Raw genomic sequence first — 16,519 nt, 5'->3', positions numbered from 1 at the left:
GCTGTTGGATATGGCACGAATAACTTGACAGAAGTTCTGGGTCCACTAGATCGAAAACCAAAAATAGTTTTAGTTGGTTTTAAAGCTGCATGTTTGTTATTACGGATATAGCACATTCAACAGAATCAAAACACTTAAGAACAATAATTTAAATTGAACATGTGACCAGGCAATGGACATTCAAGTATTTAAATATTCTTACTGACCAGTACAGCAGCTACAGGCACCGTGGAGCAATTCACAGCAAAAGAAACAAACAAAATCATTCTCTTAGCATCTCAGCTTTCATTACCAAAACTCTTCCTCTGTGTTTACATTAGAGACCAGAAGGCTAGAAAACTGCCAAGTCACTGCTGGAAAGGCAGTGCTAATGAAACACTTGAAGGACTTTAGTGCTTCTGCATTGCAATTTGAGAATGAACTGTTTCACTGTGGATGCAGCTAAATGGGTCAATGAGGGCTTATTTAAAAGCAACTTTGCCAATACAAATAATTAAAATTAAAAAAATATATTTCTTGGTCCATTAAGGCACACAGGGTGGGCAGACAAATTGGTTATACTACCACCTACAGGATTAATCCATTAAACCAGCCCTGTCTAGCCCTACCAACAACTGCCATTCCTCAGCTTTGTGAGCAAGCAGTTCATAAGGCCAATAACACAGAGGTGGGACCTCACCCCCTCAATAGATTTCAAGAAAAACATTTCACATTAAGTACAAAAATCTTATTCCACTGTCTACTTGGGGACAGGGGACTTTAGTCACCCTTAAACAATTAGGATGTCCAAAAGCACTCCAAATGAGAGGTTGGCGATAGACACTGGCAAACTACTAAGACATGACAGCTGGAGGCTTGGTTATACAATGGCTGGCTTAATGTTTTTCTTTGCTAATATGTCGCAACCTCCTCTAGGTGGCAGTATAACTCATTCAATGGATAATAAAGAAATAAAGGTGGTCACCAGTGTGCGCTCTGTTCCTCCTGCTGGTCCCTACATGATCCAGTAGTGACATAGGGGCTGGTAATTCAAACCACTGAGCGCAGTGGTGGACCAGGAATTCAATATCACTGGAATTGTTACATTCTGAAGATTCTTTGGGTGGTGGTTTCTCTTCAATAGAGCAGAGATTAGTGGGAAAGGAATTAACTATCTTCTTTGCAAGGGACACTTTTTTGGGCAATTTTATCTTAGAGACAGAGTTGCTTTAAAATTCAGTTATAGACATTATTTTATTATTGTCCCTAGTCTGAGCACAGGTTCAATTTAAGCCAAGAAAAAAACAAAAACATAATAATTCAATGCAAAAAACAAATGGGGCACTATGAATTAATGGAGAACTGGCAGCATTTTTTTGTTTTGTTTAATTGTATTCATATCTAGATACCAGCTGTTAGATTGATACCTGTAAATATTAGATCTATAAAAAACATATTTACATTTAGGTATGCTTCTGAGTGTAAAGATATCTGCCAGCCTATAGCTATTAGGCATAAAAAAAGTTAAAATATTAAGCAACATATGGTGTCACAGTTGAATAAAAAATAAAAAAAAGCAAGAAAAGCCTCTCCTAATCCCTGAAAAAGCTCTGAGTTCTTCGCTATAAGGAAGAATAAAATCATTTATTTCAATGTCAAAAATATATGTACAGAGCAGATTCTTTAAACAGAATATTCAGGTCTTATCTATAGACAGTGTTATTTTAGAAGCCTCAGCCAATACAAAACACTGCAGATTGAGTGCCTAATGATTCATTCATGAAAATAGGTAACCAAATGTGCAGCTAATACCCATAGCATTTAATTAAAATGTTTAGTTTCCTCTTGCCAGGAAGTTACAGATCAAAATCTCACATATGACTGGCTGCTGTGGACAAGAAGGACATTTTCTATTAGTGTTATTATGTTTTATTGCTTTGTTTTTTTTAATCCTTTAAAAGCCCTATTCCACCTTTGCAGAGGTTAAAAAAACCAAAACAAACATATGCCAGCATATATAGAGTGTACATGAAGAAGGCATATGCAGCTGATGTATATTAAACACAGAAACTTACAATTTTTGTTCGCTTTCCTCTTCCTATCCGCATGAAAATGTCTAGAGTACATCTTCCGCCCAGCCCCCCCTTCCATGGACAGTGTATTGTGTGTAAAGGCAGAGCTGGTGTTTTGTGATCGTGTTACAATGGGTGACAGGGAGGGGGTGCAGCTGTTTACACTCTGACACCCCGGTGTCAAACTGAATATCCTTTGGATGAGATTTTGAATTTTTACACTTCAGGCCTAATAAAACCTTCACAAAAAATGAAGAAAGCCTGCAATGTGAGTCATGAAAATGTGCACATGTATACATCATCACTGCACTTCTACATTAACACAATAAATGCTAATCACGTACAAAGGTGGAAATGGATTTTAAGGTGTGGCACAAGCACCGGCGTCAATGCAAATACAGACCTAAAATGCTGCAAAAGCAGATTAGATGCAGCACTTCTTCATGTTACCACATTAAATCTAGGTCCTGCCCACCTAAAAAGTGAGTCATTTTTTAAGAACTTTGCCGCGTGGTTTTGACTGCAAAGTTAATTGGTGCATAGAAATCAAGCTACAAATAAAAAAATATGTAACTATGTAACCTGGCAATCACACTTAAAGCAGAGCCGCATTTAGGAATTCAAAGAACCTTCCAACCTAATTGTTATTTTTTCCACAAAGTGCATCCTCATTATATAATCAGCAGGGCTCTCAGTCCCTGACAAGCTAAACGTGCCAGCATAGTAGTCACAGATCTCTGCTGCTCCCCCCAGTTATATTGTCCATGCCTTGCCTGAAGTCTGCATGATATCATATGCATGCGATTTATGCATGTCCACTACTCTCCTCCTGCTTATGTTGTCATATGCCCGTTCACCTCTCTCCCTGCTTATGTTGCCAAAGAACCTCCTGCATCACACAATTTCTGCAAGGATGCCAAAAACAAGAGTGGTGCACAGGTGTAAAAAAAGTGCATTATTTTTTCTTCTTGAAATGCCATGATTCTTTGCTGCTTTAGATGTACATGTAAGAAAGTAGCTGTATGTCACAGTGCATTTAATGCATTGCACTTTTTGTGTGTAAAATTTCCCTTTAATAGCAAAAACTGCATATAAAAAAGTACTAATCATAGAAACTTCAGTGCTGGTAACGTTTAAACAGAGTCCCGGCGGCAAAAGTCGCCGGGAGTCTGTTTAAACAGCCCCGATGCTGGCGACGTACACTGTACGTCGTCAGTCACGAAGGGGTTAAAGCAACCTTTTTGCCCATAGTTCTCTTCAGGGATACGAATGTCCTCCAGTGACCCAAAACTCAGTATATAGCAGGCTATTGCCCGCTATATGCTAGAAAGCACAGAGCAGCGCTGCAGCCGGGACGGATCCTGACAATACTGACGAGATCCACCCTGCTGGCTGATTGACAGCTGGCTCTGTCTCTCTAAAGGCAGAGCCAGGTGTGCCCGCCCCCTGCCCTGTTGGTTCCTCCAGTCAGTGCTGGGGGGAATTTCTTAGTCACCTCTCTCTGCAGGGAGAGGATTGGGAAGCCAGCGATCAGTACGTGTTCGCTGACTTCTCGTTCAACAGAGCCAACCTGTGACTGCTTCAGGTCGGCTTGAATTATGGGGATGAGTGTTTTTCACTTACCCCATAATTCTCCGTAAAAGCACAATACAAAGCTAATGCAGAGAGCAGGCAGCAGATAAAAAGATACTAGGTTTTACAAACTAACACTATATGAAGGTATCATTGGGCTGTTGTATTGTAGACATCTCTTTGCAATTCCTACTCCATGTGTGCAAGAAAAAAAAAAACCCACTATGCACATGTAAAAAATGCAGTTAGGGAGCCAGTCTTAGAAAGTTGCACTGCAGAAATATTGAACAGAATGATTCCGTTGCCAGGACTAAGGCACTTTTATTTATTATAATGTCAGGAAGCATGATAAAATATAAACCCATAAACACAGTAGATGGTAATCCCTGTGCTGCAATATATAAAAACACATTTATTGCTATGAATCCCTTGAAACAAAATAGTTTAAAAAATGATTTCCTTCAGTGAGGCAACCATCTTTCAGACCTGTACTGATAGAAAAGAAGAATGGGGCAAACACTGAATATACTTCAAAGAGTGCCATATATATGACATTTATAAAATTTTAATGTATATCAAAAGTAAAAGGCTCCCTTCAATTACATCTGGTTTCAGATAGCTTTGGGGTTTTTAGTGGTTAGCTGGAATAATTGTTCATCAAATAATCATATGCCTATACACATCAATCATGTACATGCTTAGTGTTCCCGTCTTTGGAAGGGGGGTGGGGGGGCACGGTCACAGAAGTGACCGGGCCACCCTAAAGTGAAGAGCAGAGCCAGCGCTGTAAAATTATTAATGGCTGTAATTACAGCAGTGAGCTTGTTTACACCCCGTAATACTTACGAGGACGGCAGTAAGGGGATTAAGGGGGGCAGTACAATTGACAAAATTATTGTTAGATAGGTCCCTATGACTGGTTAAGTACATGATACAACATGGAACGTTTTCACAGTAAGCTAACTGCTGCAAAACTATGCTGTAAAACACAAGGTAAGAGCTGAGAACAAGCAGGCCTCCTTCCTAAGAAACATCAGGATATTGTTAATTTCCATGATATAGCAAACTACAGATCTCTGCATAAGGGTGCATTCAAAAAATTCAGGTAACAAAATTTATGGCTGCTCAAATTTTTCTTTTTTTATCCTGAAGACCTAACCTGATTTTTTAGTATGATGGTTTTAGTTTCAATTGTATTTCGAGTTGACCCTCAGACCTAAGGGTAGTAAACCAGGCCCAGAAAAAAGTTACAATGACTATTCTTATCCTGAAAAGGTCAATGTCATAGAAAAAGGCTTAAACTATTGTAGGGCTCAAGAAAAATGAAATCTGTTTTGCATTTGTGTGAATGCAAATAAATACATTTTTGGAGGGCCCCTTTTGATAAAGAAGACCCAAAATAGTGAACTGTGTGTAGGACTTTTTCTTTTGGATTTTCCTTTCCCCCTAGGTATGCTGGAGTATGTAAGAACACTATTGAAAGAAAGCTTTAATTTATTACACAGAAGCTGGGAACCATAACTTACATCCATGAACCAGCTTTTGCAGCAATGGCTGTGTTAATGTCTTTGCAGTCTGGAGCACTTATGTTTAGGAGTTTTGTTGGCAACAATACTATATACATTCTTGCCATCAAGAAGCAATTTGCTGCATTAGACACTCATTTTTTAAGATTTCCCATTTTACCTTTTCTGAATGCGATGGGGGAAAGCACTATATGGGACAGCTAGATTAGATCGAAAAAACAAAACAAAAACAGCCTAAATCTGCATAGACACTACACACAGATGTGATGATAAAGAAAGCCACATGTGATTAACCTCAATTATATCACTGGAGGCAGAAGCAATTCAGTTATATTATAACCAGTTACATAAAACCTGCAATTGCATGTCTGCGGTCAAATAAAATACTTTTATTCCCTGCATCTACTAAAAGTTTGCCCAGTTACATTTGTAGGACACATAATTGGTGTAATCTGGGAAAAAATAACATTATGCAAATGAGACCAGATCAGGAAGCCCAATTTAAGCATTTGTGGCTAGCTTTAGAGCCATTGTACAAAAGGTAGTTTAAAAAGCCAAAGTGTGTGTGTGGGTGGGGTCCCCTTACTTTGTTTATGTCTTGTCTCCATCCACTGTGCACACCCTTTAAAGCTGAACTCCAGCCACAAAAACTTTCATTACATTTTATCTATCAATAGCCACAGAGGTTATAACCCTCTGTGTGCTCAGCAAAAGCCTTTGCAATCCCAGATGCCTGCAGAAAACTACAGGAGGGGGAGGACACAAGACCAGTCACCCTGCAGAAGGGAAGAGAGCTGCAGTGATCAGTCTGTATTATAGGAAGCTCCTAGATAAAGGCAATGTTTTACACTGGATTTCTGCACAGATCTGGAAGAAATACAAAAGCACACAAAGATTCATGTAGGGATACATGTCTCTTGTATTTAGACAAGATTTGCCTATTCTGAAGTTTAGCTTTTTTGTATGAATTTCCTTGTAGACAAGGAAGCTCCAACTGAATCTGAATTAAGTGTTGTCACCCTAGGTAAAGAAATGCCAGAGGATACACTTTGCTGGTAGAATGACCTAGTATGATTGCAGGCAATATAGAAAAATTAAACTTGACATTAAAAAGGGACATGCCCAACAACATATGTTTAAGCTTTAGGGTTTACATACGCTTTAAAGGATCAATTTGATAACTTGATCAAATGTAATTTCATTCACAGTTTCAGCCCCACAAGCTTCCAAACTACCAAATTTATCCAATGTTGAGGAAAATGACCATCAAAAAACTTTTCGGCTTTCACAAGCAAAGACCTGGATTATAAAATATGTTCAAGTCTTTGTACAAGTAACAATACATTCAGAAACACCCTCTAAAAAGCCAGTCTGTACCAGGTGCTCATATAGCTGTGCAAAATAAATGCCTAATTTGCATTCAATTACTGGCAATAAGAAGCAGTGCTACACTTGGAGGAGAAACGCCCCCCTTGCTGTCGCCTTTTGGCCAACATAGACTCAGAAGGAGGGGAGAGGTGCATGGGTCCAGATGTAGCTTTCACCACAGTGGGACTCGGGGCAGAAGCGCCTGCTACCTGCTGTTCCTCTTCTTGCTCCATTAACTGCCGATTCATTGCTATAGCTTCTGCAGCAAATGAGGTCAGGTCTTTGGCACTACTGTTCCTGCAAGAAGTCAGACATGTAATGACACACTAGAAAGTAAATACACTATACAACATGTTTAAAGTGCTTTAGATGAGACATTACAATGAACCAAAATCTTTTCCTAATCATAATCTACAACCCCAATTACAAAAAAGTTGGGAAGCTGTGTAAAATCTATAAAAACAGAATGCAATGATTTTGCAAATCTCATAAACCCATATTTTATTCACAATAGAAAACATCAAAATGTTTAAACAGAGAAAAATGTACCATTTTAGGAAAAAATAAGGTAATTTTCAAATTGATGGCAGCAACACGTCTCAAAAAAGTTGAGACAGGGCCATGTGTAATAAAATAAACAATTAGTTACAGGTGGGGTGTGCCCGGGACCTAATTAAAGTATAAGTTCCGGTGGGAGATTGAAGCAAATTACCCTTTTGAAAAAGTCCAGAAACGACGAAACGCGTCAAGGGCAATATAGGCTCCTTTTCCCATTTGACTAGAAGACTCGTTATGGCTGAGTGCTCCTACCACTCACTGGTTTTATATAGTTGGATCATGTAAGTGCGAAATTTGTTTTGGTTGAATAAATGTTGAAATATCGCTGCACTCCGAAGTTTTTTCCCTTTCTTTTGACCCCTTTCTTGGTATTGGAAATTCCGGCTGATGGATACCACTGCATATGCGGTGTGAGAATGGTTAACCGGAGGGGAACGAATCATTAGCGTGCAACCTAGCTTTTCAGATAGAACGGGAAGGAATGGATGGTACACCATAACTGCAAACGACTGGTGACTAAATTCCTTTGATAACCAACTCAGATCTTGGACTACGGATTTCTGACTGTAATAGAAGCGGACAGGTAAGTACCAACATCGCCCACATATCATCACTTAAAAGTTGAAGTGAAACATTAGACAATTGGGACCGACTTTCATTGTCATAAGATTTGATTTTCTGCGAGGACTTATATGTGCTTAACCTTATGTTGTTCCAATTTTCTGTTTGATTTATGTCGAGTAGTTGTGATTACCAATTGGATCAGGGGAAACTTAGGAGCGCCGACTCCGTTCAGTTTCCAGATGTCTACAGAATGTTAAAAGAAGAGGGGATGCTACACATGGCCCTAAAGGATGTAGCTAATATGTTGTGCTTGGTGTTTGCTGATCTACTAAGTATTAAACCACCTTGTGTATGTCATTAACTGTGTAATACTTGTTTTCCTTAAGTGATATAACAGTAGTGATTATTGTATTATAAATAATAAACGACCTTAAGCTCTTAATATTAAATTGGTGATTTCTTATGTCGACTTGCGTGTACACTTCCATAGTGTATCAGTGAGTATATAAAGATGCATATTCCACTACATTACAAATAAAATATATAAAATATGCGATTATCTTTTTAGTATGAATTATCTGAAAGCCCGTGTGTTGACATTCAGTTGCCTCAGCAGGCAGCAGTCATTCCCTAGTGAAGTGTAAAAGGTGACACTAGGGGTCTAAAAGACAGTCTGGGACCATGTTAAATCGCTGCAGAAACATATGATCAATGCAGCTAAATTTGCTTATTCCAAAACTGTGGAGGGTAGCCCCGACCCCCACGGTAAGGGAATGGCTCCATCAAGTGGAGCATATCTGCGAAATGGAGGAACTTCTCGCTACCAAGCAGGAACATTTAGATAAATTCACACCGCTCACCAGCGGGGAATTCCTAATCCCCATCTCCTTTACCTACCCCAACTTACTTCTCTTTTTCCTCTTCCAATTTCCCCTTTTCTGGCTGAAGACTCTTCGACCTGCATCCTGTTGTCAATCCTGATCCCTTCTCCCTTTCTATTCATTCAAGTTTGATATGACAGACCGCAATTAAATGATAGCTGTGGGCTCTTCATGCATAATCTAGTCTCGTGAGCTGCAAGATGAAAATGTCATTTACGTAGGACAGAAGGGAAAGGTCCCGGGATTCGGGTTGTACTACTTAGACATAGAGGAAGCTGTTTAAAGCACGACTTGATGCCTTTTAAGATTGATTTCTTAGACTACAGTGGTTCCGATTTGTCACAAGTTGCCTTTGTATCTCTTTTGTGCTGTTCACATTTTGTGGTATATGTTTATTGTTTGCATCCTTCTTGTTGTTCCCCTTATTACTAAAAGCAATACAAATTAAAAAAAACCCCTAATGTCCCCTACAATGTGCTATCACATTGTGAGCCCCCATGTAATAGCAATAAGTCAAAAAATAAAAGTTAAATTAAATTAAAAATACCCCCAAAAATTGTATAGTCCCCCAACCCTGTGAACGCGCACATACTTTCAGAAAAAACACAAGTCGGGTGCTCCTATGTAGAAAATATTCTGCACGGGGTTGTGCATTTTAGTGCCATTCATTTCAATCGCATCACACATGCCCCTCCTGCCCGCAGTGTGATAACCTGCACTGGAATGTGCGGTACTGAAATGGCGTGCGTTCCAGTGCAGTGTGAGTGCAATAAATGTGAATGCAGTTTTACTCTGAAATAAACTTTATGTTTGTAACACTGCATTTGTGTATTTCATTTTAAATAAGAGGGTATTTTTTAAATCCAATTAATCAGAAAAAAAGAAAAATCTGCCAACTAATTATAAATCAATTAGGAAGATAATCGTTAGTTGCAGCCCTACTTCAGAGATGCAGGCTTTTGAACTGAGCGCTGATAACAAGCCCGAAGGTCCTTCTCCTCCGGAGGACGCCCATGGTTGCTAAAGATAATTGCATTTTGTCTAACCACAGAACAGTTTTCCACTGTTCCACAGACCATTTTAAATGAGCTTTGGCTCAGAGAAGGCGCCGTTTCCAGATCATGTTCAGATATGGCTTCTTCTTTACATGATAGAGCTTTACCTTGCATTTTTTGGTGGCACAGCAAACTGTGCTCACAGACAGTGGTTTTGAAGTATCCCTGAGCACATGCAGTGATGTCCATCACAGAATCATGCCTGTATTTAATGCAGTGCCGTCTGAGGGTATTCAATAATGCGCTTCGGCCTCATCTCTTGCAGAGATTTCTCCAGATTCTTGGAATCTTTTTTAATGATATCATGTACTGTAGATGATATATTTAAAGGACTTTAAATACATTTTACGTTTAGGAACATTATTCGGAAATTGTTTGACAAATTTTAGACGCAGCTTTTCACAGACTGGTGAACCTCTGTCCATCTTTACTTCTGAGACACTCTGACTCTCTAAGATGTTCTATTTATATGCAATCAGGTTACTGACCTGTTGCCAATTAACCCAATTAGTTGCAAAACTTTCTACCAACTCTTCCTTGTTAGTACCACATGCTTTGCCAGCTTTCTGTTGCCCTGTCCCAACTTTTTGGAGACGTGTTGCTGCCATAAATTGTTTTAAAATGGTACAATTTCCCAGTTTAAACATTTGATGTTTTCTATTGTGAATAAATTCTGTTTTTACATAGATTTTAAACAGTGTCACAACTTTTTTGGAATTGGGGTCGTATTTGACACCCTTCCCCACTGCCCTCTCAACTTAAAGGCAATGCTGTCCTATATCGTACTTACAAACCAACATCTCTAAGCTTCCTTTAGCTGTTAGCTCAGAGAATGGCGGCAGCAATAGAGGGTCACATACATGTTGTTAAATGGGTGAGAGATCCAGCCTAAGAGACTCTGCCTAAACACAGATAACCATGCATCTCACAACCCAACCTGATCCCTGGAGCCCAGATTTGCAAGTTTGAATTTGATTCTATCAATCACAGTAGAACATAGGCAGACAAAGTCCCCTTATCTTCACCTGGTGATCCTGCCAATAACATACTTCGATTCCCTTTATGTCTACATTTATTTTGCTGCTGTATCTATGGGGGAAGCCATAGTTGCACAAAGGTTGGACTTCAAACATATCTGCCTTTGTTCATCTCCATTACATGGTAGATTGATGGGACTCAGTTTACACAAACTAATGTAGGGTTCTTTGTGCTGTCTGTTAGGCTTATAGAAAGTGACAATGACACTGCCTTTCTGGCAAGATCAAGTATTTTCCGTACTTGGTAAAAATGTCTGAAAAAAGAAAACTAATGCGTCCACCACATCTAAGAGATGGTAGGCTGCAAAAAACCCTGCAAAGTACGCTTTAAATTTAAATATAAAAAGGTCCAGTAAAATTTCTCAGTAGTTTAGTGAGAAAATGGACATGGAGTAACAAACAGATTCCCCTTGTAAGAAACTTCTCACAACAGAAGGTGCCTGTTTAGATACTAATACTGTCAATGAAAATAAGCAACCAAGGTTTTGCCATCTGTAAAAAAATTAAAACAATGCCGCTATTACCTTTGAAGTATACTTGGGGTGGGGAGTGTATTATCTGGTGCACACTGTGATAGAGGGGGAAAAAAAATATAATGTTAATCATTATACTCTACGTGATAAAAACAAGTTTTGTGAAGATAACAGAAGGCCCTTGTCAGAGTAAGCATGCTGGACACACACATACAATACTTATACAATGATGTAAACTGTGCACTTGTTGAAAACATACCAGGGGAAATTCATAAAAACTGAAGCAGCTGCCCATGGTAACCAATCAGTTTCTCTCTTTCATTTTCAAAGCTTAACTGAAGATTCTGTCTGCTCCATGTTTTATGAATTTGCCCCACTCAATTCATAAAGATTGGTGCTAACTTTTAACAAGATCAGTTTTCTTGTATCTATGACATGTGGAGTGAATAGCCCCAGATTCACATATGTTACCATATTACCTTTGTGAAACTGTCTGAAACTGACAGAACTGGTGCAACTAGTTAAAAATAACATTGGACTATCGACAAGTAAACTAGTCCCTCTACAAAAATTGTTTTAGAATTTCAATTGTCAGGAGAAATGAAATTAATTATAGTAATACAAATGATGTTAAAAACACATTTATATTCTACATTTTATCAAAAGTGTTCAAAACAAAGCCAACCTATACATATTTATCATTCAAATGTTTAATATTTACTTTGTAATTCCAATATTTAGCCTGTAAGTGTAGCTATGTAAGGCGCACAGGGTCTGTATCGGTCTCATCAGACTCCAATTTCCTAATAAGAAAAGTATCTGAATAGCTGGGTGAATCTGGCTTTCAGCTGTCACTGATATGAAGAACCAGTGCTTATAAGAACGTGCATTTGGTTTGTGGGGTGAAAGATACAAGGAAAGAAGTCTTAAGTGATAATGAAGTAGGTGCACGGATAACATGTAGATGAATAACTCCATATTTCTGGAGTAAATGTGATTGTGATCACATACGATTACATGCGGATTGCAACTGTCACCCGGTCATTAACTTGAACAGATAAAGCGGCTGCAGCTAAATGGGACATTTGGGATTCCTGCTGCAGGAATCCCACATTGCATAGTGTGAACGAAGCCTAAGACGTTTATCACAAATAGAACAAACTATATATGGAATACTTTCTAAACCAAGGGCATGAATGTAGTATTGGTATAACTGTCAGAGAGCACTTAAGAGCTGAGAAGTGACTGGACACTGGCCTCTGTACCCTGGACTGGAAGTCTCAGTGGGGAGTGAGAGAGGTAAACAAATATTACAATATACATTTTTGTTTTGCTGGATTAGAGTATGGCCTTTTGAACTGGAACACAGTTATTATACTATCATCAAGGACTGTGGACAAAGCTGCACAGAAGTATTGTTTATGTGGCTGGGAGGTTTTGTGAAATTTGCGATGGCTGCTAGATTGTAATTATGTTCTTGATGAGACAGGGGAAGCAGAAGGGAGCATATTATATTTCTGTGATACAATAACAAACATTAGTTACATTCTGTGAAAGGAGAAAAATGTTTTGCATATTTTAATCTATATTTAAACAAACAAAAAAAAGATATCAAGAAGCAGAAACAGGGAAGTCTGGACTTTTTATTTTAACGCTACCCTTACAGGTACAGTTTTTTATAATTATATTACCCATTTGTGATCAGTGCCCCCATCCCTTCCCCCAGCACAAAAACCCCAAAAGACTTACCCCCTGTACCCATGGGTGTTGTAACACCTGTGCTGCACTTAGTCTTTTTTTGGCATCTCGAAGTAGCAATTTGGAGATCAGATCTTTGGCACCAGATGAAATGTGAGCCCAGTCTTTGTCTGGAAATTCGTACTTTCCATCCTGAATACTTACAAACAGCATGTTCTGTTGTAGTTGAAAGACAAAAATAGTTCAGCGTAAGAGGAAAAATAAATGCTAACATTTTAACACAAGTAAAACACCAACATTTTATTTTGAAACACGGTAAAAATTACCTGACAGGCTGGGCAGGCCTCTCCTCTATCCCAACCACAGTCACTGCCACAACGCCCTACAAATGGTGGATAGCCACTCAGCATGATGTACAAAATCACTCCAAGACTCCACAAGTCACAACGCTTGTCATAGATCGATGCTTCTTCATTAAATGCCTCAACTACTTCAGGAGCCATATATTCCGCTGACCCACACTGCAAGGACAATATCAAAATATTACCTATAGAGCATTAAGATTTATGCAGTCATACTCTGTTTCTTTATAAGAAATGTGAAAGAAAGAAGGAACCAACATCACAATAGGACTATATACTTCATGTTAGGGCTGGGGAAATTAACGATTAATTACCTGATTAATCGTTAACATTTTTGATCGATTAAAATTATTTTGATCAATAATGAAAACACTCACCTTCCCGCCGGCTTCCGGGAGTCCCGTCGGAGATCCGGCGAAGTCACGGACATCGACGTCACCGGACTCCTCCCCCCTTCCCCAAGTGACTCCGTCGGCTAACGAAGGGAAGGGAGGAGGAGTCCGGTGACGTCGATGCCCGTGACTTCACCGGACTTCTCCCCCCTTCCCTTCGTTAGCCGACGGAGCCACTTTGGCCAGTGATCTGTCGTCACTTATCGAGTTCTGTGACCGCCTGACTTCCAGTTTCGTTACAACTAACAGGGTTGCCCAAGAAACTTGTCCTGCACGAGCGCCAGCTAAGGCATTGGCCTATACACATACAGCACAGCAATGAAGTAATAAAATGAACTAGGATCACACTAATCCAGCACGTTGTTATTCTGAGTTGCCCCACTCAAGCGGCGGCCATATTGAGTGGGGCACGTGAGATTAATAACGTGCTGGATTAGTGTGATCCTAGTTCATTTTATTACTTCATTGCTATGCTGTATGTGTATAGGCCAATGTAGTTGGATCTGTATGTGAGTTATAATTGATCGAAATTAATCGAATAAAAAAATTTTTGATTAATCGAACACGAAAATTTTAATCAGTAACAGCCCTACTTCATGTGCTTGTCCACATTCATGGAAGAAGAAAGTAGACGAAATAAGAGCTCAGGCTGCAATACTCACCTCATACTTTATTATCACAACGAGTCCCCCACCCCCTCCCGTGTTAAATGATGCCCAGCATTATTTAACCAAGACGAGTAAATTATATAATGAATGAATGGGTGTCACCCCACAGCACCCTTCCTTCATGGTATTTTGAAGCAGAGTGTGTAGCCTGTGTACCGCCGTACTGGCCAACTATTCCCTCTCCCTTCCTTGCTGGTCTCAGATCCTATTTCTCCTGATCCTCCTCAGCCACAGGAATGTGATCAGCAGCAGAAGACACAAACTGCTGCACCTCCTGAGGAGATAAAGATACATGGCAACCGCACAACTTATAACTTGCCTTTGTAGCAAGGTGCACATGGAAGGGCTTACAATACATAGTTACATAGTATTTGAGGTTGAATAAAGACACAGGTTCATCAAGTTCAACCTTTATGTCTAAGTGTGTGTGTGTGTGTGTGTAGTGCGTGCATGTGTGTATACGAGTCCCTTGGGGGTCTAAGGATTTAAGAGTACCTGTATGTTACGGTCTCTGAGGAAGGTATCTAATTGATTTTTGGATGATTCAACTCACTGCTCATACTACTGCTTGTGGCAGAGAGTTATAAAATCTAACCACTCTGACTGAGAAGTAGCCCCTACGCCCTTTGCAGTTAAATCTTTTACCCACCAATTTTAGGTGGCGGCCTCTAGTCCTTGTTAGGGAGTTTAGAGTAAAACGTTTATTGCTAGGGATGCGCCGATACCGGTATTTTGGTACCGAGTACGAGTACCGATAATTTTTTCCGTTACTCGCCAATACCAATTACCGAGTAACGGAAGTCCCATTCAGGAAGCCAGGTGGCGTGTAATGACTCGCCACCTGGCTTCTTGATTAGCCGGGAAACCGGGCAGCGTGTATAGACTCGCCACCCGGCTTCCCGATTAACAAGAAAGTCCCCTCTTACCTTAGTATGTGCAGCCTGTCACCCCCGGGGCCTCTCCAGCGAGAACGCGGCCTTCCGCCGGAGCCGTCTGGCCAGCCAATCAGGAAGCCAGGCGCTGTGTAATGACGCGACGCCCTGCTTTCTGGTTGGCCGGCTCCATGCTCCCTCGTCATGAGCTTCCCGGCTTCCACATATTTGTGCGGAGAAACTTTGTTTTATTTTGTAAGCCCTTCCATGTGCACCGTGCTACAAAGGCTAGTTATAAATTGTGTGGTTGCCATGCATCTTTAGCTTGGCGGTATTTGGTGTGGGGACGCATTGGGGGCCCCAGTGTGGATTTTGGATTGCTGGGACTCCAGTGCGTCCCTGTGAATTTAAAGAGAAGTGCATACCTGCATTCAATTAATCTACTGCTTAAAAATGCTCCAATATGCAGACTCACAAAAATTAGAGTTAGGACCACACTACACAGAGGAGCCTTAACAAGGCAGTGTGGCTTTCACATATTTTTTGCAAAACGTTGTGCAACTAAAACTTCTGTTTTAAACGCACACTGATGCAGGGCAAATTTCTTGTGTTGCAGGCTAGCTGGTAAGTGTGCTGGTGCTGTGCTGATTGTCAGCCAATCACAAAAGCAGAAAGGGACATTTCTGGGGGAGTTCAGTACATCAACTGTGTAGAGAACTCCTCCAGGTTGTCATAATACATAAATTTTTTTTTGACAGATTTAGAACATTACAGCAGCTGTAGTTTTAAAATGGAAAGGTAATTTTTCATTTAAAGTGGACCCTTTCGTTCCCCTTTAACCCTTTTGTTCCCAAGCCCTTCAGAATGCTTTTAACCTCAGCAGGCTACACCATTTTTGCCAATGTTTTGATTTACTACTGCTGCGTTGCTAGCGTTTATAAAAGACGCCCCAAATCATGTATTTTCTGAAAGCACAGGCCCGGTAGAGTTAAACAAAAATAAAAATAATAATTTTAAAAAATGGTGCTACCAATTTTGTAGGTCCTGTGATAATTGCACAAATGTTTATCAAATCAATAATAAACTGATAAAAATACACACAATTGAATTGATAAAAGCACAATAAAAAACATTTTTTCCAACTAAATCTAAAACTGTATTGAGTTAATAAATAACAAATATTTGTACATTTTAAATTGTGCATTTTTCCGAAAGGTAAAAAATGAAGTAACGCAAAACTATAAATAAGCGACTTATGTTAAAAATCATTTGTGCACTGTGTTGCTGTGCGTGTTAAAATGATACAGGCGTACATTTAATTGCAACACAGCGTAGCACAACGCATGACAATGCAGCATTAAAAAAAAAGAAATCAAAGCACGGTGCATGGCGTACACCACAATATGGTGCATGTGTATGTTATCTGTGTGTGTGTGGGGGGG

The 16,519-nt window shown here is 39.7% G+C and overlaps 1 protein-coding gene across 2 annotated transcripts in view; it reads right to left on the bottom strand.

Annotated features, from left to right (window-relative positions):
- Window positions 1-6,483: 6,483 nt before the first annotated feature.
- MKNK2 (MAP kinase interacting serine/threonine kinase 2) overlaps window positions 6,484-16,519 on the bottom strand; it is a 33,231-nt gene continuing 23,195 nt past the window's right edge. The window contains exons 10-13 of one of the 2 annotated variants that reach the window (XM_018573434.1): window positions 13,110-13,304; window positions 12,835-12,999; window positions 11,137-11,180; window positions 6,484-6,814 (exon numbers count right to left, since the gene is read on the bottom strand). In XM_018573434.1, the coding sequence (XP_018428936.1) occupies window positions 6,574-6,814; window positions 11,137-11,180; window positions 12,835-12,999; window positions 13,110-13,304 (645 nt within the window). In that variant the 3' untranslated portion in view covers window positions 6,484-6,573. Of the gene's footprint in view, window positions 6,844-11,136; window positions 11,181-12,834; window positions 13,000-13,109; window positions 13,305-16,519 lie in introns of both variants that reach the window. The other variant, XM_018573435.1, reaches the window with a different exon arrangement.

The sequence above is a fragment of the Nanorana parkeri genome, unplaced genomic scaffold, assembly GCF_000935625.1.
Source record: "Nanorana parkeri isolate BGI_ZX_2015 unplaced genomic scaffold, ASM93562v1 scaffold2376, whole genome shotgun sequence".
Taxonomy (NCBI): Eukaryota; Metazoa; Chordata; class Amphibia; order Anura; family Dicroglossidae; genus Nanorana; species Nanorana parkeri.
The sequence above is the reverse complement of the archived record's forward strand: the minus strand, read 5'-3'. Positions and strand labels throughout refer to the sequence as shown.